The 23013-nt window shown below is 46.0% G+C and overlaps 2 protein-coding genes across 5 annotated transcripts in view; both read left to right on the top strand.

Annotated features, from left to right (window-relative positions):
• MAPK4 (mitogen-activated protein kinase 4) overlaps positions 1 to 22479 on the top strand; it is a 93720-nt gene extending 71241 nt beyond the window's left edge. For 3 of the 4 annotated variants that reach the window (XM_079994899.1, XM_079994898.1, XM_079994897.1), the window contains exons 3-6: positions 9338 to 9503; positions 19505 to 19666; positions 20804 to 21005; positions 21750 to 22479. In XM_079994899.1, the coding sequence (XP_079851025.1) occupies positions 9338 to 9503; positions 19505 to 19666; positions 20804 to 21005; positions 21750 to 22437 (1218 nt within the window). In that variant the 3' untranslated portion in view covers positions 22438 to 22479. The remainder of the gene's footprint in view (positions 1 to 9337; positions 9504 to 19504; positions 19667 to 20803; positions 21006 to 21749) is intronic. The other variant, XM_079994900.1, reaches the window with a different exon arrangement.
• Positions 1 to 23013, top strand: part of ELAC1 (elaC ribonuclease Z 1) — a 218386-nt gene that overhangs the window by 133679 nt on the left and 61694 nt on the right. The window lies entirely within an intron of this gene.

Raw genomic sequence — 23013 nt, 5'->3', positions numbered from 1 at the left:
GCTGCCTTAAGATGTCTTCTGAATGTCAGGTAGTTGTTAATCGCTTTGACATCTGCTGGAAGGGTGTTCCACAGGGCGGGCGCCACTACCGAGAAGGCCCTCTGCCTGGTTCCCTATAGCTTTACTTCTCGCAATGAGGGAACCGCCAGAAGGCCCTCGGCGCTAGACCTCAGCGTCCAGGCAGAATGATGGGGGTGGAGACGCTCCTTCAGGTATACTGGACCGAGGCCGTTTAGGGCTTTAAAGGTCAGCACCAACACTTTGAATTGTGCTCGGAAACGTACTGGGAGCCAATGTAGGTCTTTCAAGACCGGTGTTATATGGTCTCGGCGGCCGCTCCCAGTCACCAGTCTAGCTGCCGCATTCTGGATTAGTTGTAGTTTCCGAGTCACCTTCAAAGGTAGCCCCACGTAGAGTGCATTGCAGTAGTCCAAGCGGGAGATAACCAGAGCATGCACCACTCTGGCGAGACAGTCCACAGGCAGATAGGGTCTCAGCCTACGTACCAGATGGAGCTGGTAAACAGCTGCCCTGGACACAGATTTGATCTGTGCCTCCATGGATAGCTGTGAGTCCAAAATGACTCCCAGGCTGCGCACCTGGTCCTTCAGGGGCACAGTTACCCCATTCAGGACCAGGGAATTCTCCACACCTGCCCGCCTCCTGTCCCCCAAAAACAGCACTTCTGTCTTGTCAGGATTCAACCTCAATCTGTTAGCCGCCATCCATCCTCCAACCGCCTCCAGACACTCACACAGGACCTCCACCGCCTTCACTGGTTCTGATTTAAAAGAGAGGTAGAGCTGGGTATCATCCGCATACTGATGAACACCCAGCCCAAACCTCCTGATGATCTCTCCCAGCGGCTGCATGTAAATGTTGAAAAGCATGGGGGAGAGGACAGAACCCTGAGGCACCCCACAAGTGAGAGCCCAGGGGTCTGAACACTCATCCCCCACCACCACTTTCTGAACACGGCCCAGGAGGAAGGAGCAGAACCACTGTATGACAGTGCCCCTAGCTCCCAGCCCCTCAAGACGGTCCAGAAGGATGTTATGGTTGATGGTATCAAACGCCGCTGAGAGATCCAGCAGAACTAGGAAACAGCTCTCACCTTTGTCCCTAGCCCGCCGAAGATCATCAACCAGTGGGACCAAGGCAGTTTCAGTCCCATGATGAGGCCTGAATCCCGACTGGAAGGGATCCAAATGGTCCGCTTCTTCCAGGCGTGCCTGGAGTTGTTCGGCCACCACTCGCTCAATCACCTTGCCCAAGAATGGAAGATTTGAAACTGGGCGATAGTTGGCCATCGTGGCCGCATCTAAAGATGTTTTTTTAAGAAGCGGTTTAATAACGGCCTCTTTCAGCGGGTCTGGGAAGGCTCCCTCACGGAGGGAAGCATTCACCACCCCACGAAGCCCATCGCCCAGTCCTTCCCGGCTAGCTTTTATAAGCCAGGATGGGCAAGGATCCAGGAGACAGGTGGTTGGCTTCACTCGTCCAAGCCTGTCCACATCCTCGGAGGTCATGTAATCTACCTGCAAACAAATCAGAATGAATGCTTAATAGTCTCTTGGAAGCAACCGGTGTTGGGGTGGGGTGATAGAGTTAGCCGCCATGTTTTAGGTTTCCTCTCCTTAGTGTAGAGATCAAAGTATACATCTGTGCATTGTGTTGTTGTTTTTTTAAAAAATAAGTTTTTATTTGATATTTTAAAAAATTAAACATACAACAAACAACAATTCGCAATCTAAAGAATGAGATTACTCTGAATCTCCTGACTTCTCCCCATCCCTTCCATGGGTCCTAATGAAAATATTTACAACTGCTTATCAATATTTATCCAAGTATTTTTCCTTCTGAATTACCCATAGTATTTGTTACTTTACAAGTGTGGTTAAAATCCTGCCAATGTTTTAACCTGCTTTCAGTGGTCTCTTATGTAAATTATAAACTTTCCCCAATTTTTTAAAAAGTGCTTGTCTTCTTGATTTCTGAGCTTCCCAGTTAGTTTTGCCATTTCGGCGTAGTCCATCATCTTGATTTGCCATTCTTCTCTGGTCGGGGTTGGCTCTTCCATCTCTGGGCCAGTAGTATCTGTGCGACCGTCTGTGCATTGTTTTAACTCTTCTGTCACAATTATATTCTTAGTCTTAACGCTTTATCTGCAAAACCTTGGAACTGAAAAGCTTTGGCTCAGGCTGAGGGAGCTGGTGCCATTCCCCCCCCCCTTTTTTTAAACAGAAAAAGCAATATTAAACAGGCTTAATAACAGGCATTTCCCACCCTGCCTATTGTTTATATGTATAAGCTACAGGGAACAGCCACCTAATTAAGATAATTGTACTTTGGCAAGGAGATTCTTGATTTATGCTGGATACTCACTCCCCATACTCATTACTGAAAACCATGTGGGTGCTTTCCTAGTTGAACAAAGCAGAGCAGGGAGAGCTAGTCACCTACCCCTCCCCAGGCATTGGGAGGAATCTACAGAAAATGCATCCGCAGTATGAAACATTATGTGTGGCGATCACACAGGGTCCTCGGACGTTTGACAGTCTATTGATCCCTGTGCCACCACTATAATCACTTCCCCGCTGCCACCAACCCGTTTCTCTCGGGGACACACGGAGTCCAGACAGTCGTTAACGTTAAATCAAATAATCAAGTTTATTTTATAAGCATGACCAAGTTTATGGTTTCAGATAATTTTTCTTGTCAGTTTCTTATCCTTAGTTTCTATACCGGCCTCTATACCTTCCTAATAACTTCTAACTGATTATCCCAACTGTCTATCTGACTCCTAACAGTTTCTCTCACTCTCACATCAAAACTAGACCAACCCACAGACTTATCCTCCCTCTTCCTTCTCCACCTCCCAACTGACTTCCCAACAACTCCAACTCTAACTCTAACTCCTCTCCTTGGGTTCCCACTGGCCAATCACTTCACACTCATTTAACCCTTTTCTTATGACCCACCTAGGAGGGCAAATGCCACAGTATGAAACTTCGATGCATCCTTGGGCTCCTCTGAACAACCTATCCTTTGAGCATTCATCGTGATTTGCTTGCACAAAGCTTATGCAGTAGTTAGACCAGAGGCCCCTCTATAAACATCCTCCCCACTCCCCTTTTTGGTATACATTTTTATTTATTTTAATCCAGACAGAACAAAGAAACATATCACAAAGCTGCGCTGTGGATCAATGTCAAATATAATGCTTTTAACTTAAAAAGCGGGGGAAATGAAAAAATGGCAATAGCACAAGATGCAGATTAGGAAACACAGGTATCTCCAATATCAAAGGATTACAATTCTGAGCTAATTTATTTAATCTGCTAGGGGGAACGGGAAAGAGACATCAAGAGACCTGAGGTGCATGACATCTATTGAATCAACCAGGTGGATCATGTCCGTGTGTCGTTGACAAGCATAACAAAACTGTGCTACATTGAAGGAAATCTGTTTTTCTTGCTTTGACCTTTAACAATTCACAATTTATATGCTAATTTTTTCTAAGAAGGCTATCTCCCAAACTTTCAAATACCATGCTTGGAGGATGGCACCAGCAAGGTCTTTTCCCAGCAGACGTCCTTTTTATTGTGCGTTGATGTTGGTTTGTGCTTATAATGGTATTTGGGAAGTGACATGTGACCCCACTTTCCATACTGTTTGCGGCTGGGCTGCAAATGTTCCAGAGCGGACATACTACTTCCTTTCCAATCAGTGCCCATCCCATAACTTCCTAAAATCCTGCAACTTCTCATTTCACAATTGTTCCAGGGCTTGTTTGTTTAGTCCCAGTTTTGTTGATGCTCCAAACGGCAATGATGCTCTCCCAAGTCCACATTCCCAGCATGTTCACACTCCTGGTTTTGTCATGTCCACAACATGGAAGATGGCATGATTCCTAAGGACGTGCTCTACAGAGAGCTGGCTTCAGGCACCAGGCCCATTGGCAAACCAACTCTGTGTTACAAAGGAGAGAGCCAGCGTGGTGTGGTGGTTAAGAGTGGTGGACTCGTAATCTGGTGAACCAGGTTCGATTCCCCGCTCCTCCACATGCAGCTGCTGCATGTGGGCTAGTCACACCTTGGGCTAGTCACACTTTTTTGAAGTCTCTTAGCCTCACTCACCTCACAGAGTGTTTGTTTCGGGGGAAGAAGGGAAAGGAGATTGTTAGCCGCTTTGAGACTCCATAGGGCCTATAAAGCGGGATATCAAATCCAAAGATCCAAAGATAAAGCGGGATATCAAATCCAAAGATCCAAAGATAAAGCGGGATATCAAATCCAAAGATCCAAAGATAAAGCGGGATATCAAATCCAAAGATCCAAAGATAAAGCGGGATATCAAATCCAAAGATCCAAAGATAAAGCGGGATATCAAATCCAAAGATGTCTGCAAATGCATCACGAAGGCTGGCAACATCAACCTTTCTCTTTCCCCACAACACAACAGTAGCGATGGGCGAATCTATTTCAGTTTCTCATTTGTCCCATCTAAAGTTCAGTTCTCCAAATTTCCACATTACAGTGGTACCTTGGTTGTTGAACGTAATCCATTTCAGAAGACCATTCGACTTCCAAAACGTTTGACAACCGAGGAGCAAAGGGTGGTCTCCAAAGTCAACGGAGAAAATTGAAAAACATGCAGCGGAAGTCGTTTGACTTCCGAGGTGCGTTCAAAAACGGAAGCAATTATTTCTGGGTTTTCGGCTTCCGAGACGCTTGAAAACTGAGGTACTACTGTAGTTTGTGGTTGTTGTTTTTTAAAAAAAGCCCTCAAGAAAATACACCAGCATTTTAGTGTGACTTTCTCCTACTACACAAATGTTGCTTGCGTGCAGTTTTCCCTAATACATACATTTTTTGCAAAGCAATTCCTCCCTAATATAATGCGTTATTGTTTCCATTAATATATGCACTTCAATGTACACTTCACCCTAGTGTATGCATTTTTGTATACATTACTTGACTGGAGGATGGTGCAGCAAAATTCTGAGAAGCGCAAATTTCGAGGGATGGCTGTTTTGGGAAATGTGAATTAGGCAGGTTCGCCTTTAAATGCAAACGGAATCCCATTCCCCCCTCCCCCATCCTTACTTGACAACAAAACTAGGGCTTCGGTTCGTTCTCGTTTGCAAAGCCCAGACTGCAAGGATCAGACTTCTTGTGCCATAGCAATGTCTGGAATCTGACAGAGTGATCAGAGACCAAATTACCTAGAGGAAGGTTACATAAATGTGCCGCAGCTGAATATTTTCATTTTACTGCATCACCTCAGTTCCTAGGATGGGACTACCCTGCGGGGCTGGATGCGGATCCTGGAAAAGTACAGACAGACTGATGAGGAAGTTAGCAGTATTCTTCCCCCCTCCTTTCTAAGGGTGCTGGCTGGGTCATAAAGCAACTGTCACATTGCATTAGCCTGCGAACTGCTTCTCTCCACACATGCCAGCGAAGGCAGCTGCAGCGCTGTTTGTGAGCAGTGAGAGATCAGTGCCTGTTTGTTCATCAGGCAATGCTCCCTCCCCACAAGACCTGCACGCTGGCTTCTTTCGCATGCAGAACGAGGTTCTCGTGCACAGCAACCACCCGGTCCCTTGTGGGTTTGTGATCTTGTGCAAAGAGATTCTACAACACGTGCAGCAACTGCACATTGAATTACCCTAAATCCAGGCTGTTTCTGCGTCTACATTTCAGGAAGGTCTCCCTGCTGCTTGCATATTGAGAGGCAGTGTGGTGTAATGGTCAGAGAATCAGACTAATGTTGGGGAGAACTGGGTTCAAATACTCAGGCAGGGGTGCCAACTTGAATAAAATACAAGGTGGAAGCAGGTAAGTCTCGCCCTGCGTAATCGATCACAAGATGTGGCCGCAAACACCATTTGAATGGCAGTGCCCATCAACTTGGGGGAGGGGCTCAAATATTTTATTGGGGAGGGGGAAAAGGGACCTTGGCCCCCCAGGAGTTGGCTCCTATGCACTCAGGGCCCTTCCAGACTGTCGACGTTTTCAGCTGGGATTCTATCACCTTCCAGAAAATTACTACTGATGGAATGGTTGTGCACAACAAACCCACTTTCCTGAAAGTTTTTTGCAACAAGGAAAGTGGCAGGAAAATATACCCGGGAAAATACAAGATAACACCTGCTTGGATGCAGCCTCATCTAACCTCCCCACAAACAAATCAGAATGAATGGTCATTAAATAGCCAGTCTCATCTTATCTCCCTGCAAACAGTCAGGATGCTCAATAAACAGGCCAGCTGATGTCCCAGGAGAAAAATGGATCTACTATTGCATTATGTGTGTGACAAGAAGCATTCCTACCAAATCACATTACTGGTCTGCCCAAAGTACATACTGGGAGTGATGGAGCATGCAGCTCTGAAGGCAATGGTGACTTTTGGGCTTTGTATTCATTTTCCTCCTCCAATACTCATTAGTTGAGAGGTCCACTAATAGCCTCTTACCTACAACCCCAGAAGATCCTGTGTCAAGACCTAGGCAATAAGTCTTTCTTCCTTCCTTCCTTCCTTCCTTCCTTCCTTCCTTCCTTCCATGCATGTGTTTTATTCTCAACAAAGGAGAGAAGCTCTGTGGAAATGAATTAATTGTAGAGTCTGTCTGGAAAAGGACCATCTCTGATGGAGTCTTCATAATCATCAGCAGCATTAGCAATAAGACAAAAGCTGTAAACAAGCTGGCTGCAAAGGAGCTCAGCAAATTGGTCTCAATTACTTGCCTATCTTGGGGAGAGAAAAATTAAAGTGGCCTTTTAAGTGCAGAGAGACGTGTTGAATGGAAATTCATAGTTATAAATTAGAACAGCAGCACATGGTCGCAGAGAGAAAGCAAAGAGGTAGTATGCTTTGTGTGTCCCTTGCATTGCTTAATAGAACCTGTAGCAAATTGCATTCCATTCTGTTTCTTTTCTCCCCTTCCTATTTTTGCTCACAAGCATTGGAGCCAATTTGAGACTGTTGCTACTTTGTGGGTGGGATTCATTACCGTAGTGACAAATTTAGGTTCCTCAGTTGAAGTGGCTTTGTCGCTCTTGCATATCAGACTCCCTCCCCAAGGACATTTTGCAATAAGTAAGGGGGTGAAAAAATGCACTAGAAGGTGAGGTATAACCATCCCTTGATGCAATGTCGTATAACCTTTGCTGATTGTTCTGGTGATCACACAGGGTCCCCGGACGTTTCGCCATCTATTGATCCCTGTGCCACCACTTTATTTCTCGCTGCCACCACCCAGGCCCTACCTGGGATAATACTGAGTCCAGTCAGGGTTAAATCGGAACATAAACTTCTGTTTATTTATTGCAGTTTAACAAGCGTGTGGTTTCATAAACGGTATTGGTCAATTGCAGTCATAGGGTGCCTATCCAGACCTATAACTTCCACTACCTTCTCTCACTCACTGAACCACCTCTCAGATATTTACTTGTCTTCCTAGCCCCTAACTGCTCCTGACTCAGCTTATTTCGCTACACTAACTCACCCTACCCACAGACTCTATCCCAAGTCACTCCCACTCCAACCAACCACCCAACTCCCAACGAACTCTTCCCTTTGCCCCTCCCAGAGCTGGTTTTATAGTGCCTCTGACTCCACCCCCTGGGTCCTGATTGGGTAACCTGTTTAACTATTTCACCTCCAGCACTCTCATATATTAACGTCACAATTGTTAGCTTCAAAAATGATGCAATTAGTGATCTTAGTACTACCAGTGGCAGCACCAGAAAAAAAAAATGGGAGTGGGGCATAGAACTGGCAAAGTTGGAAGGGACCACAAGGATCATCTAGCCCTCTGCAATGCAGGAATCTTTTGCCCAAAGCGTGACTCGAACCCACAGCCCTGACATTAAGAGTCTCATGCTCTACCAACTAAGCTATGATATCCTTCCTTCTACCTCTCTTGTGTCATATTAGGTTTTGCAGCTGAGCTCTGGGAAGGGCTGCTTTCACTTTGGGGTAGAGTTTCTAATCAGCAAAGAGCAGTACGAATTTCCCAGGGTCGCCAGCCCACTGGTCCGGTGACTGAACCAGCCCGAGGCTCATTATCTTACAGCCGGCTCTCTTGGGTTCCAGTTTTCCTGCATTGAGAGCTGTGTAAGTGTCCCTTTTAAGCTGGGAGCTGGAGTGTACCTGCTCCTTTCATGAACGCATCGGTGCATGAAAGAGGATGCCTCCAGCCAGCTGTTGAGTTGGATTAAGTTATTCATCCCTAAGACGTCAGATAGGCAGGCTGTTTAGCAATTAATAATGAAAAGGCATTGCGTGCATTAGAATAACCGCTATGGTTCTGCAAGGGAGAAGAAAGATGCAAGAAGTATTATCTTAGCAAATGCCCTACAGCTTTGTGGAAGAGCAGGAAGAGAGAATCTTCCTGGAGCTCTCAAATCAATACCCACAGTAACAATGGCAGGTTGTGCTCTTTGAATGTTCAGAGTTGCTCACTTCTGAATTCTGCGGTTTAATACAGAGGAGATATTCTGAGCACCCATCTGGTCCAGTTTCATTGGATGCATTTCAGTTATTGGGGCTTGTGGAGAAGGTATTTGGTCAAGGCCAGCTCTCCATCTTTGCCTACTACGGCAGCTAGCAGTGAAAGGCCAGTTGGCTGGGCCCAGGAGGCTGTAAATGTCTCCATAAAGAAGCAGTTCTTAGAGACCTGTACTCAAAAGACGTTGACAACTACAGCCTGGTGGCTAAAGGCTTCTCTAGATGTCCTCCATATTGTGCTTTCATGATGATTGGTTCTCATGATGCTATAGGGACATTCACACGTGATGACGCTTTCAATACTTGTAGGACCTGCAGAGGTTTTGGGCTGGTCCTATCACTTCATTTCCAATCAGTGCATGTTCTATAAGTGGGCATGGTGGGCATAGGTGCCAGCTCTATGAGGCCCTGGCTCCTTTGCTCCTCCAAAAAATATTTAGGTCCTAGAGCCAGTGTGCCAAGGGGACCTTCCCTGTGGAGCAAGGCTGAGAGCTTAAAAGCTTTCTTTGGGCCAGGTAACCCCAAGTGGATGAATGCTTGGCCTTACTCCAGCAAGGCCTGCTCAGTGTGCCAGTTCTAGCCTCCCTCTCATCGTCCGCCATATTGAAGACAGGCTGCTAGCTGCGAGGTGGCTCCAACAGTAACGTGATTCTGACCAAACGCAAATTTTGTGTGTCCGTGTTACCCGTGGAACCGAACCCCCATGTAAGATGCTGATGTGCAGTGCAACGTGCCTGTATTAGGTACCTTAGGCCAAATTATCGTTTCCATGATGATTTATATACGTGTGGGTGTAAAAGAATATTTCTTTCTCTTGCAGGGTTACCTCTCAGAAGGGCTGGTGACAAAATGGTATCGATCTCCTCGCCTGCTGCTTTCACCAAACAACTACACCAAAGCAATTGACATGTGGGCAGCTGGCTGTATTCTAGCAGAGATGCTGACTGGAAAGATGCTCTTTGCTGGTAGGTCTTCAGTTCTTGCTGGTAGGTCTCAAATTTTCTTTCTTTCTTTCTTTCTTTCTTTCTTTCTTTCTTTCTTTCTTTGTTGGAAAGAAGCTTGTTTAAATGCAATAGCTCAGCCGTGGACGTCCATTTAGGCTGAGTGTAAAATGCTGAGCGTTTTAGTTGGCTTTCAGATTGCCAGGTATTTTGCAGGTATGATTCAGTTGTACACAGTCGTACCTTGGTTGTCAAATGAAATTAGTTCCGGAAGTCTGTTCGACTTCCAAAACGTTTGCAAACCAAGGCGCGGCTTCTGATTGGCCCCAAAAACAATGCCGACAGCCGAAACAGATGTTCAGCTTCCAAAAAACGTTCGCAAACCAGAACACTTACTTCCGGGTTTGTGGCGTTCGGGAGCCAAAACATTTGAGTACCAAGGCGTTCAACAACCAAGGTACAACTGTACTGGTGAATTTAGGTTGTGCAATTGAATCCGGCGGTCTTGTGTAACAAACCACTTAAGAAACCAAAACACCCTGGATTTTTTTTGCAGATTAGGAACGTGATGGCAAAATATACCGGAAAGTGTGGGATAATGGTAAAGAGAATTGAAAGTGGGATTGCGAATAACTGCCTGGATAGCATCACAAGCACAAATCATCAAGAATGCACAATAGGAAGGATGCCTGGAGGGGTCCAAAGTGCTTATAAAAAAATAACCTGGCGAGAACAAGAAGTTTCCCCACCTGCTGGAAGGCTGTTGTCCGAGTCCATCGCCAGCAGCTGGAAACAGGGCCATCCATATTTGTTCAGGAATCGAGTGCACCCCCTGATGCTACTTGACAAATAAACATCCCTCCTTTTCAGTTTGACCCGACAGCCTTTCTTTCATCTCTGCTTTCATGGTGGTTATTATTATCCTATCCTTGCCCATTATTTGTTTTGCAAGACGGCAGGATTTTGACACTCTGGGTAAGCTGGCCACATGCAGCTTTCTCTAAATAAATAACAAGGTTCATTAATAATGGATTCTAACGCTTGGCCTTCCAAAATATTTCTGCTCTGAGGACCTGGTAGCGTTGGCTGTGCATAGACTAAGGCCTTGTCCACACTCCTGTTTGCCCTGCACCTCGGGGTTTTCCACTGGCCCTGTGCTTTCTAAGCATGGGTCCGAGAGGTTTTGCCTTTCCCTCACCGCTCCCCCCCCCCAAACCCCCCACTTTTACGACGATAGTTCCATATTTTCCAAGTTCCCTGTTTTAAGAGGTTTGGCCCCACTTTCTTTGAAGACGCCCTGGCCTCTGCCTTTGTCCTGGGGCACCCAGGTTTTGAGTGACAGGTGGGATTTATTACATGTTCTGGGATTATTATTTTTTATTTAATCATTTTTTTCAATACAAACAACAACAACAAAAAACATATACAACAAAAACCACAATAACACTAATAACACAATTTAACAATTCAGATTTGAGTACTGATATACCTCTAACTCCACCTTTTTAACAATATTTCCCCACCTCTCCTCCCCCCCTGGTACGCAGGCTGAGACCCTACCTGCCTGCGGACTGTCTCGCCAGAGTGGTGCATGCTCTAGTTATCTCCCGCTTGGACTACTGCAGTGCGCTCTACATGGGGCTACCTTTGAAGGTGACTCGGAAACTACAACTAATCCAGAATGCGGCAGCTAGACTGGTGACTGGGGGCGGCCGCCGAGACCACATAACACCGGTCTTGAAAGACCTACATTGGCTCCCAGTACGTTTCCGAGCACAATTCAAAGTGCTGGTGTTGACCTTTAAAGCCCTAAACGGCCTCGGCCCAGTATACCTGAAGGAGCGTCTCCACCTCCATCGTTCTGCCCGGACGCTGAGGTCCAGTGCCGAGGGCCTTCTGGCGGTTCCCTCATTGCGAGAAGCAAAGCTACAGGGAACCAGGCAGAGGGCCTTCTCGGTCGTGGCGCCTGCCCTGTGGACGCCCTCCCATCAGATGTCAAAGCAATAAATAACTACCTGACATTCAGAAGACATCTTAAGGCAGCCCTGTTCAGGGAAGTTTTTAATCTGTGATATTTTAGTGTATTTTTGGTTTTTATGGAAGCCGCCCAGAGTGGCTGGGGAGACCCAGCCAGATGGGCGGGGTACAAATAATAAATTATTATTATTATTATTATTATTATTATTATTATTATTACTTCCCACCACTGTCCGCCTTGTCACTTAAGTATTCCTTCCAGATTTCTTCATATTTATCCATTCTTAATTTGCGCTGATATGCAATTCGTTCGTAGGTAACTAGTCTGTCCATATTGTCAATCCATGTGCTCAGTGGGATATTTTTGTCCTGGGGCACCCAGGTTTTGCGTGACAGGTGGGCTTTATTACATGTTCTGGGATGTGTCTTTTGAGTACAGGTTAGGTAATTATGACTTGACAGTGTGGGAATGTTCAGGGAGGCAGGAGTAATATCCTTCCTAACTTTCGTTAGCAAGTTCCTTTACTTAGCAGAGTTTACATTCCCCTTTTACATGCACAGCAGATAGCTGGCTGCAGGCTTGTGTAAGCCTCTCACTATTATACAATTCAATCTGTCTGAGATTGAATTGTGTGTTCCTGGTAAGCTCGCATGGATCCCTCTTAAAAGAATAAAGATGCCACAATCTTATTTAAAGTCAATAAAAGAAGTTTGCTTACCTCAGGAAAAGCACAATGTGATCCCTGAAGGCAGGCTTAGTTACAAATAAGTACATGTGGATCTACCCCATATGGGGGAATAATCCCAGTGCTTCTGCTAGCTGAGAAGCTAGCAGAGTATTCCTAGCTAAGAAGCTGGTCCAACGAGGAAGGAAGTGGAAAAGAGAGAGGTGTGCTGCGTGACTTTTATTACCTGGACAGGTTAGGTCATGCCCACCCTTCTATCACATGCAAGAGGAAGGATGCTCCAGCCAGGAGGAACAGGAAGTTTCAACTGGCTGGACCAAACATTCCCTTGCATGTCTTCTCTAACATTACAAGGAATGTTGTGTTTGAACTGCTCTCAGTGGATTACATCCCACAGAGAGAAGAAATAACGTCCTTTTTAATTTCAGTCTTCTTTCATGTAATCTCACCTGACACGTTGATCTCATTTTCAAAAGGCACCACTGAGTGGCGTAAACCACTCATGAGAGACAACAAAACCAATAGCTGAGTGCCGAATCCAACATTAGTAATATTCAGAGCAGACTCATTGAAATGAGTGGACATGACTAGCTTATTTCCATTAATTTCAGTGGATCTACTCTGGGTAAAACTATGTTGTATACAACATAGGAAAAGAGGAAAAGAAATTTTAAAAATAACATTTGTAAAAAAACACACACAAAAAACCTACAAGCTTTTCTCTTGGCAATTATAGGGATGAACTGCCTAAATTGTATAGAAATTTACTTGTGTATTTTACTTGCCCCAAAATGGAAAGAAGCCCCGGCAAAGGAAAAATGGATACAAAAACTTACGGAATATGCAGAAAAGGCAATATTTACCGGAAGAATAAGAAATCGAGATAACAAACTTTTTATAAAAGAATGGAAATGGTTTATTGAATAATTACAAACAAATTGTAAACAGATAAAAACACCGGCAGGATTATTGTAATAACCTGCAGCTACATAAGAATATATATATATAAAGAAGATAAATAAATAAGTTAAGTTAATTTGGATATGCAGAAAATGTTAAAAATAAATTTAAGGAACCACAGAAAGAGAGAGAAGTTTTAAAATGCTTGTAAAATCAATGAAATGTATATATCTGAAAAGTATAACAATTTTTTTAAAACAACAACAACAACCATAAATACAAATTCCAGCAGCATCATTAACAATAGGCTTCCTGAATAAGGAGACTTTTCATCTGATGGTGGAAGCTAAAAGGAGCAGGTGCTGAGTAGAATCCAAGAACTGCAGAAGGAAAGGGAGCCTCAGCGATCATCTAGTCCAGCCCCCTCCAATGCAGGAATCGCAGCTAAACAGCTGAAGTCCATGAGTGGCCAGGGGAACCCAGAATGCCCTCCCCAGACTCCTGGCCTGAAGGTTGATTGTATGGACACATAGGTCTCCAGGCAAATATTCCCCGTACCTAGAAAAGTAGCTTGCCATGCTAGTCTAGACTCTGTCTCTGACACCTAATTCTGTATGTGTAGGGATTTTGTGGAGGAGCATTCAATCTAGTGAGCCACCACTTTTGACGTGCCTTAAGTGGTGCAGTCCAAGCGCACCGCTGGGAACAGCGAGTGCAAAACTCGGGTGATGGCTTCTGGAGTGGTAGATCAGAGTTCCCACTGGTCTGCCGCTTCATAATTTGGCTAAAACTGTTGCAGAGAGAGCTGTTTTGAGCTAAGGGATAGAAGAAGAAGAAGAAGAAGAAGAAGAAGAAGAAGAAGAAGAAGAAGAAGAAAGTACTGCTAAATCTATTTTTGGCGGGATTTGGTTTGTTTGGGGCCCGGGGAGAGGGAGAGAGCGTGTCCACACATTCTTCAGTACCCCTCCTTGCAACCCCCAGCTAGGACATGTACAATTAGAGCTGTTGTTTCAAAATAAATAGTCAAGTGCTTTCCAGTTGTGCTGAGGCTGTGCTTCTCCACCCAATTAAGCTATGGGAAGCAGGGGAAGGGATGGAAAATGAGTCAACTGATTCTTTGATCACAACATCAATTCCCTCCTGTGAAAGAGCGAGGGGGGGTGTTGGAGAATGCAGGACATAGCAAGGCGATGCGTTGACCTGTGTATCAAAATACTGACCTGACCAGACTCCAGGATATTAGTGCAAATCTGCAGAATATTCTTATGCAAGAACTGATTTGCACCCAGCAGTTTCTTCAGACAATAAAGAATGGTGAACACGCACAAATGTGGCCACGCCATAGATTTGTCCAAAGTTCTCCAGATTTACTAGTGTCTGAAGATATATGTAAATAGTAGACACGTTTCTCTTCTAAAGGGCACACCAAAATTAGGTACATGTTATGAGCACTCCCACCGGGGTGATGCTGTGGTCTAAACCACTGAGCCTAGGGCTTGCTGATTGGAAGGTCGGCGGTTCGAATCCCTGCAACGGGGTGAGCTCCCGTTGCTCAGTCCTAGCTCCTGCCAACCTAGCAGTTCGAAAGCATGTCAAAGTGCAAGTAGATAAATAGGTACCACTCCGGTGGGAAGGTAAACGGCCTTTCCTTGCGCTGCTCTGGTTCGCCAGAAGCGGCTTAGTCATGCTGGCCACATGACCCGGAAAAACTGTCTGTGGATGAATGTCAGCTCCCTTGGTCAGTAAAGCGAGATGAGCGCCACAACCCCAGAGTTGTCCGTGACTGGACTTAACTGTCAGGGGTCCTTTACCTTTACCTTTTATGAGCATTCCTACCTTTATAGCACCTTGCCTTCTGTGGCTGGTGTGGGCATATGCGTACCTTTCAAATGAACAGTGCAAGGGGGTTTCTAGATGACCTGTTCAGAAGGCATTCATTCTGACTCATTTGCACCAAGTTTGCGGAAGATTATACAACATCAGGTCAAGCAATTATTACCCTAACCTTCCTAGTGTATTTCCCAGTCACTTTCTTTAGAGCAGAAAGTCTGATTGTTTTTGGAAACAAGTTTCTTGCATGTCAAATCCATTTTGGTTGGGCAACCCAAATTTGCTGGCGTGCAGCTGAAATTCCACCGGCAAATTAGCCTTGATGTGACCCAAGAGGCTATTGTCATGGTGTTCATTGGCAGAGTGTGTACTTTGCATGCAGACAACCACAGATTTAACCCCCAATATAAAGGATCTCTAGGAGGAAAGTCAGGACCGTGTCTATAATGGCTTTCAAACATGCATAGGTACCATAATTTTCACACATGACTTTAGACGTGTACCACTCCCTCACCTGATATATTGGAGTCAGACCTATTGGGTGATCAAGCTCAGCATTTTCTACACCTAGTGGATCTCTAGGATTTTAGGCAAGGGGCTCTCCCAGTCCTATGTGGAGATGTCAGGAACCTGGGACCTCCTACCTTGAGATCTATTACCAATCTGTCTTGTCCATACTGGGCTAGATGGATCGGGTTTTGACCCCAGCAAAAGATGGCATCATTTGTTCAGAAATTCAGTATATCAGCACATACATGGGTCCCTAACATTGTACTTACTTTTACCAGGGATAGCTATTGCTACTTATCCTATATGCATAATTGCTGCTGTGTATATGTCATGGTTAGGGGACGCAGGTGGCGCTGTGGGTTAAAGCCTCAGCGCCTAGGACTTGCCGATCGAAAGGTCGGCGGTTCGAATCCCTGCGGCGGGGTGCGCTCCCGCTGCTCGGTCCCAGCGCCTGCCAACCTAGCAGTTCAAAAGCACCTCCAGGTGCAAGTAGATAAATAGGGACCGCTTACCAGCGGGAAGGTAAACGGCGTTTCCGTGTGCGGCTCTGGCTCTGGCTCTGGCTCTGGCTCTGGCTCTGGCTCTGGCTCTGGCCAGAGCAGCGATGTCACGCTGGCCACGTGACCCGGAAGTGTCTCCGGACAGCGCTGGCCCCTGGCCTCTTAAGTGAGATGGGCGCACAACCCCAGAGTCTGTCAAGACTGGCCCATACGGGCAGGGGTACCTTTACCTTTATATGTCATGGTTAAAGGGTCTTAATAAAGCTGGTCCATTTTAGCCTGTCCTCATGAAATCATAGAGCTTGAAGAGACTAGGAGACTATCAAACCCAACCCCTTCTTCATGCTTCATTCCCCTCATCTTCAATTAACTCACATAACCCACTTTTTTAAGATGGAGACCTCATTCACTAGCATGCGAGAGCGGTGAGCCACTTTCAAGAGATGAGACCCCAGCCTAATTCCTGCATGGCTGTTGGAAGTAGGCAATTTCAGCTGCTAAAATAATCATGAACGCAGATCTGGAGTTTGTTAATTATTTAGGCAACGTTAATGAGACTCCAACAATAAAAAAAAACAAACCCCTCTGTTGTGGTAGTTATTCTCTCAGTCTGACCTGGACATCTCTGGCTCATGGTCCTCAGAAATAAATGCACAAAGTGATCTAATGAAATGCACCCTATGCTAAATTATTTTGTTTTTACTGTAAACCTCCTTGCTTTACTTTTTGTCCTTCAGCTATTACTTTTATTAAGTTGCACTGATAGCCAATTCTGAACATTTGGTGGTGGAGGTGGGAGAGAGAACTTGCATAGATGGTTCTTCTTCGCAGCAGGTGATTGTGGACCTCGCAGTGTGCACACGATGTCACCTTCATCAAAATGCCATCCTATGTGATTTCCCCATCTAATATGGATTTATCATTTCTTCAGAAAAACCAGTAAATCAAACAAACAAACAAACAAGCTTGGGCAATGTTAAATCCAGATAAAAGGAGTGGGAATGGAATGGCATTTTTTATGAGGATGATGTTGTGTGGATGATGTGGAAAACTTGCAGGCATAAGCAGCACCAAATCCACAACAAGTTGCTTTGTGGAAGCACCCAAAGGACGTCCCCCCCCCCCCCCCGCCATTTGTTATCTCCCTTAACAAAGCCTCTCTTCTGAACCACCAGTGGTGACTGGTGCCCATTGCAACTTGTAGGACAGATGGAAAGGAAATCAACAATAGGCAGAGCCACAACTGTCCTGCTTAGAGGTGCAAGGCACACAAAGAAGTTATTCATTGAATTGTTATGGAAGTTGCACAGCCAATCGGTGGACTGTGCAAAGATCTCGAGGCTGTTTATTGTGGCACAAAAAACTGTTGTATTCTCCCACCTAGTGGCAAAAAAGAACCATGAGCTTATAGTCCTTGTCTCTGAGAGTTCTTATAGAGCATTCATCCACATTTATTTTCATTAAGTTTGTGGGGAGGTTATATGATGCCTCCTGTTTACTGAGCCTTCATCCGATTTGCGTGTAGGTTTTAAGACACAGCATCAAGAGATTGTTATGTCACACATTATAGTATATTTTTCTGCCACTTTCCTTACCTCAAAAGCAGCAACAACAATTTGGGAGGCATGAGTTTCTTGTGAAAGAGCACCAAACCCACTTTAATTGTGCAACCGAACTCTGCTGGTATAGACCTGAATCTTGAGGGCATAGCTACACTCCAAGTTTTATATTGGATTTATCTCCTTCTGGCTCCTGCTTCCAAGGAAGCTGAATGATTTCAAAACAGATTTTTTTAAAAGCACATATTCACGCAACACATAGTTAAATTGTGGAACTTACTCTGAAAGGAGACAGCAATGGCCACCAACTTGGATGGCTCTAGAAGAGGATAAGAAAGTCATGGGGGAGATGGGCTATTGATGGCTATTAACCATGATGGCTAGACTTTGCCTCCATAGCTGGAGGCAGTACAGTGGTACCTCGGGTTACATAGACTTCAGGTTACATACGTGTCAGGGAACTGCCATTGGAACCAAAGGAGGAGAGAGGGCTCCAGAGGGATGCCGACGAGGGTCCCAGTAGGGAGAGAGGCAGCCCATCTGCTGGGGAAGGAAATCAGCGTAACACTAGTGGAGAAGGGGGGCAGATGGGGGAATCGGAGAAAAGGCTCCTGGACTCCTCACCGGAGACCAGCGGGGAGAGCACGGGTCCTCCGCTGCCCACACCCTCCCTGCGCATAAGACTTCCGCGCAGGGAGAGTAGGAGGCGACTGGGCGTCAAAGAACTTCTTTGCTGGAAGAAGTTTAAGAAACGCCCACTGATGGATTCTGCCAGCAACTGAGACAGCCACGAGTGCAAGGCTGTCCAGAGAAGAAGGGTTCAACCAGGCAACCTAGCCAGAAGTGGCGGCAACTTACGCACGAGCAACCTCCTTAGAACCAGTACAATACGCTTCATGTTACAGACTCCGCTAACCCAGAAATAGTGCTTCAGGTTAAGAACTTTGCATCAGGATGAGAACAGAAATCGTGTTCCGGCGGCGCAGCAGCAGCAGGAGGCCCCATTAGCTAAAGTGGTGCTTCAAGTTAAGAACAGTTTTAGGTTAAGAACGGATCTCCAGAACGAATTAAGTACTTAACCCGAGGTACCGCTGTAATGCTTCTGAATATCAGTTCCTGAAGACCATAGGAGGGGAGAGTGGCTATGTGCTCAGATCCTGCTCATGGGTTTCCCACCGGCATCCGGTTGGCCACCATGAGAACAGGATGCTGACCTAGATGGGGCCGTTAGCCTCATCCAGCAGGTTCATCTTAAGTTCTTATAGTATACCTGAAGGAGCGTCTCTACCTCCACTGTTCAGCCTGGACACTGAGGTCCAGCTCCGAGCACCTTCTGGTGGTTCCCTCACTGCGAGAAGTGAAGCTACAGGGAACCAGGCAGAGGGCCTTCTTGGTAGTGGTGCCCGCCCTATGGAACGCCCTCCCATCAGATGTCAAAGAGATAAACAGCTATCTGACTTTCAGAAGACATCTGAAGGCAGACCTGTTTAATGTCTGATGTTTTATTGTATTTTTAATATTTTGTTGGAGGTCACCCAGAGCGGCTGGGAAATCCCAGCCAAATGGGCAGGGTACAAATAATAAATTTATCATCACCATCATCACCTTATGTGCTGGCCTGGCTGGACACCTGTAGTCAGCTGGACTGAAACTTCCGCTCATCAGTTGGTTCCCTGTGGAAAATGAGCTGGTGAAGCAGATCCCTCTACCCACCCACCCAGTTTGACTTTGAGAGGTGGGCAGGACTGCCCTCTTCTCAGTCACCATCATGGAGTCAGATGATTGACAGGTGGGTGACCTTGTCCACCTATCAAAGTTGGCCCATGAGGAGGGGGCGATAAAGATCTGACATGCCAGCTCCCAAAAATTTTGTACTTCTCCTGTAGTACTATGTTTCTGTTCAGCATTGCATCCTACCCAGGCCCATGGGTTTTGAAGTGATATGAATACGTCATTTTTGCTCTGTGGTGGCTCATTAGCACATGCCAAAGCTATCAAGTGGTGGAATGCACACGTGAGCAAGGCCAAAGGCCCCAGAGATCACAATGTCACACTTCTGAGCAACGTTCTTTTTGGTCATTTAGGAAGCCACGAGCTGGAGCAGATGCAGCTCATTTTGGAGACCATCCCTGTTTTCCATGAAGAGGACAAGGAGGAACTGCTCAAAGTGATGCCGACGTTCGTCAACAGCACCTGGGAAGTGAAGAAGCCGTTGCGGAAGCTTCTTCCTGAAGTGAACAGCAAAGGTAGAGACTTGGTTCCACATCTGCTTGGATCCAAGGGTGGATCTCCTTTGCTGGAAAGCATTTGGTTCCTAGTGGGGCTGTCCCAGAAAAAATGGGGCATCCTGTTTTCTCCTGTGAGAGAGCATGGCGGCCATTTTGGGCACTGTGCTCTTGTGTGATTTCAGGCTGAGCTCTTGCCCTGAAGAAAGCACTTTTTCTTGTACAGCATCCCAAAATGTGTTTTTTTGGGTGTTGTACTGGGGGGAAAAAAAGAGGGATGCGGGTGGCGCTGTGGGTTAAACCACAGAGCTTAGGACTTGCCGATTAGAAGGTTGGCGGTTCGAATTCCTGCGACGGGGTGAGCTCCCATTGCTCTGCCCCTGCTCCTGCCAACCTAGCAGTTCGAAAGCACATCAAAGTGCAAGCAGATAAATAGGTACCGCTCCGGTGGGAAGGTAAACGGCGTTTCCATGCGCTGCTCTGGTTTGCCAGAAGCGGCTTAGTCATGCTGGCCACATGACCCGGAAGCTGTACGCCAGCTCCCTCAGCCAATAAAGCGAGATGAGCGCCGCAACCCCAGTCGGCCACAACTGGATCTAATGGTCTTTACCCTTTACCTTACTGGAAAAAAGTGCTGGGGGGGCGCACTCTCATGCGGGTCATGTGACCCGTGTGGGACTGCAGCCCTGGAAGATGGCATCCTGTTGTTTTTGTGGCAAAAGCCTTGGAGGATATGCTTTCTCAAAATTCCAAATGTGCCCACTGGGTCAAAAAAAGAAAAGAAAAGAAAGGCAACCCCTGGGTTAGGGGCATTAGGGCTTACTTCTGAGTCGACATATATAGGATTTCTTTCTCTCATGCTTGTTAGACCAGACTCTCTTTAACTGTGACTCCTGTCCTTTCTAAAAATAAGTAACATCTCCAAGACTCACCGTCCTTCCAAAGATTGCACAACACTCCCATTAAATATAATTAAGAGCTTTACATCTGAATCAAGGACAATTACATTCAATAATTAAATAGAAATGGAGCTTAAAGGTGAAGTCTTTTATCTGATTTCAGAGTGACTGTTCTTATCATGCATATAAGTGTTCCCAGGTGACTCTGTCCTGGGGACTAAGAACTGCTGACCTGATTGTATTAACTTGCCCCTCACAGCCATCGATTTTCTGGAGAAGATTCTGACATTCAATCCCATGGACCGGCTGACCGCAGAGATGGGTTTGCAACACCCTTATATGAGTCCTTATTACTGCCCTGAAGATGAGCCTGTTTCTCAGCACCCATTCCGGATTGAAGACGAGATCGACGACATTTTGCTGATGGAAGCGAACCAAAGCCAGGTGTCCAACTGGGACAGGTACATTAATTCACATGTTATTCACGTGTTCTGCTGCTGAGCTGCTTCTCCCCCCCCCCCTTTGAGACCAGTTTCCAAGATTCTCAGGCTGCAATCCTGTACTGAGCATCCTCGGAGAGTAGGGTTGCTGGAGAATTCTGATGGAAATGGTAGTAGAACGATTAGCTGGTGAAGTTTGGAACAGCAGTGGCAATTTGTCCTTGCAAGGATAGTAAGCTCATTTGGATGACCGGCTTTTGGAGACCAATGGAAACTGAGAAGTTCCTGACTGCTCTGGAGGATCTTCTAATGGAAAAAGTTGGTGGTTCTGCTGAAGATGGAGAGGGTGGTTGGTAGAACCACTTCTGAGTGTCTTCTCTGGCTTTGTGGAGCCCAGATAGCTTCTCAGTATTCTGGCGAGCTTCAGGCTACGAAGCAAGCTGGACAAAGACTAGTACACAAATGATGCAAGTCTCACTCCGAAGCCAATAGAATGCTGGTTAGTGTACATAATTGTCAGAATAGAAGGCTCATTTTGCAGCTTTTGCAGCTCTAGTAGCTGGCCAGTTGGGAGTTATTTCAGGTGGTCCAAAAGTTACTGACTCCCAATGAGGGACAAAGCAAAGCAGAGAGCTAGGGCCCTTCCTAATTTCTGGCAGATGTATTCAGTGAAATTAAAGAAATAATTTCTAAATTTGCTTAAATGGGAGTATGCGCCTGACCCTTAGTTGTGTGTCTAATGTTGTTGTCACTTCGAACAAACAGGTACCAAGTCAGCTTATCCTCGGATTTGGAATGGCGGCAAGAGAAGTGCCATGATTTGGAGGAGGTGCAACGAGATCCCAGAGCGGGATCGGAATCCATTGCTGAGGAGGCTCAGGTGGACCCACGCAAATATTCCCAGAGCAGCTCCGAGAGATTCCTGGAGCAGTCGCATTCTTCGATGGACCGAGCGTTTGAGGGAGATTACGGGCGGTCGTGTGATTACAAAGTGGGTTCACCTTCCTATTTGGACAAGCTCTTGTGGAGGGACAACAAGCTCCATCATTATTCAGAGCCCAAGCTCATCTTAGACTTGTCCCACTGGAAAAGGGCATCCATTGCACCTACGGCGGAGATTGCCTTGGAGGAGGAACCATCCAACCTATTCCTAGAGATAGCGCAGTGGGTTACAAGTACCCAGACAGGACTTGAATGCCCAAATCCTCTCCCAGAGATCCAGGAGAGGAGCTTACCATCTTCTCCTCACCATCTCCACAAAGAACCCAAGGAGGTCGGCAGTGAAAGCGACCCCCAGTTTGACTTGGACGTCTTCATTTCCAGGGCATTGAAACTTTGCACAAAGCCAGAAGATCTGCCTGACAACAAGCTCAAAGACATCAACGGCGCATGCCTAGCAGAACACCCTAGTGAGATTGTACAGACGGAGGTGTACCATAAAGAGAGGTGGTAAAATAATATTAATAATAATAATAATTAAACGTTGCTGCTGGTATTCGTGGCTGATTCCTTACAAATTCTTACAGTCTTCGTGCTAATTACCCAATGCTGAACAGTAACCAAGGTTTGATCGAATGTGCTTGGTACCCGATGTTACTGAAATGCCTTTTTTCTTAAGGGCAGGTACAAAACCAGGTCCCCTTCTGATGCCTTGAAAGGAAAAGGAATCCAGAGGTGTGAATGAAATTTTAGGGGTTTTACGCTGCCTTAACAATCTTGCCTTGTACCTCCAGGGGTGTGTTTTGGACATGAGTCCCCCATTGCGGAGGTGTTAAACTCTTGATCTTACAGAGAGAGGCTGAATTGGCATGATTTTGAGAGTCGTAGGACTTGAAGCCCCTGCTCCTTTGATAACCGGGCAGCCCGGTTTTTAGTGACCTCATGCTTTGCATTGGTATGACACTTTTCCTGAGAGCCCACAGCATTTAAGGGAAGGGCTGTAGCTCAGTGGTAGGACACTTGCTACGCATGCAGAAGGTCCCATCTACGGCACCACCAGGTAGGGCTAGGAATGACCCCCTTTAGACAA

The sequence above is a fragment of the Podarcis cretensis genome, assembly GCF_951804945.1.
Source record: "Podarcis cretensis genome assembly, chromosome: 11".
Taxonomy (NCBI): domain Eukaryota; kingdom Metazoa; phylum Chordata; class Lepidosauria; order Squamata; family Lacertidae; genus Podarcis; species Podarcis cretensis.
Note: the sequence above shows the minus strand (reverse complement) of the source record. Positions and strands in the feature narration are given on the sequence as shown.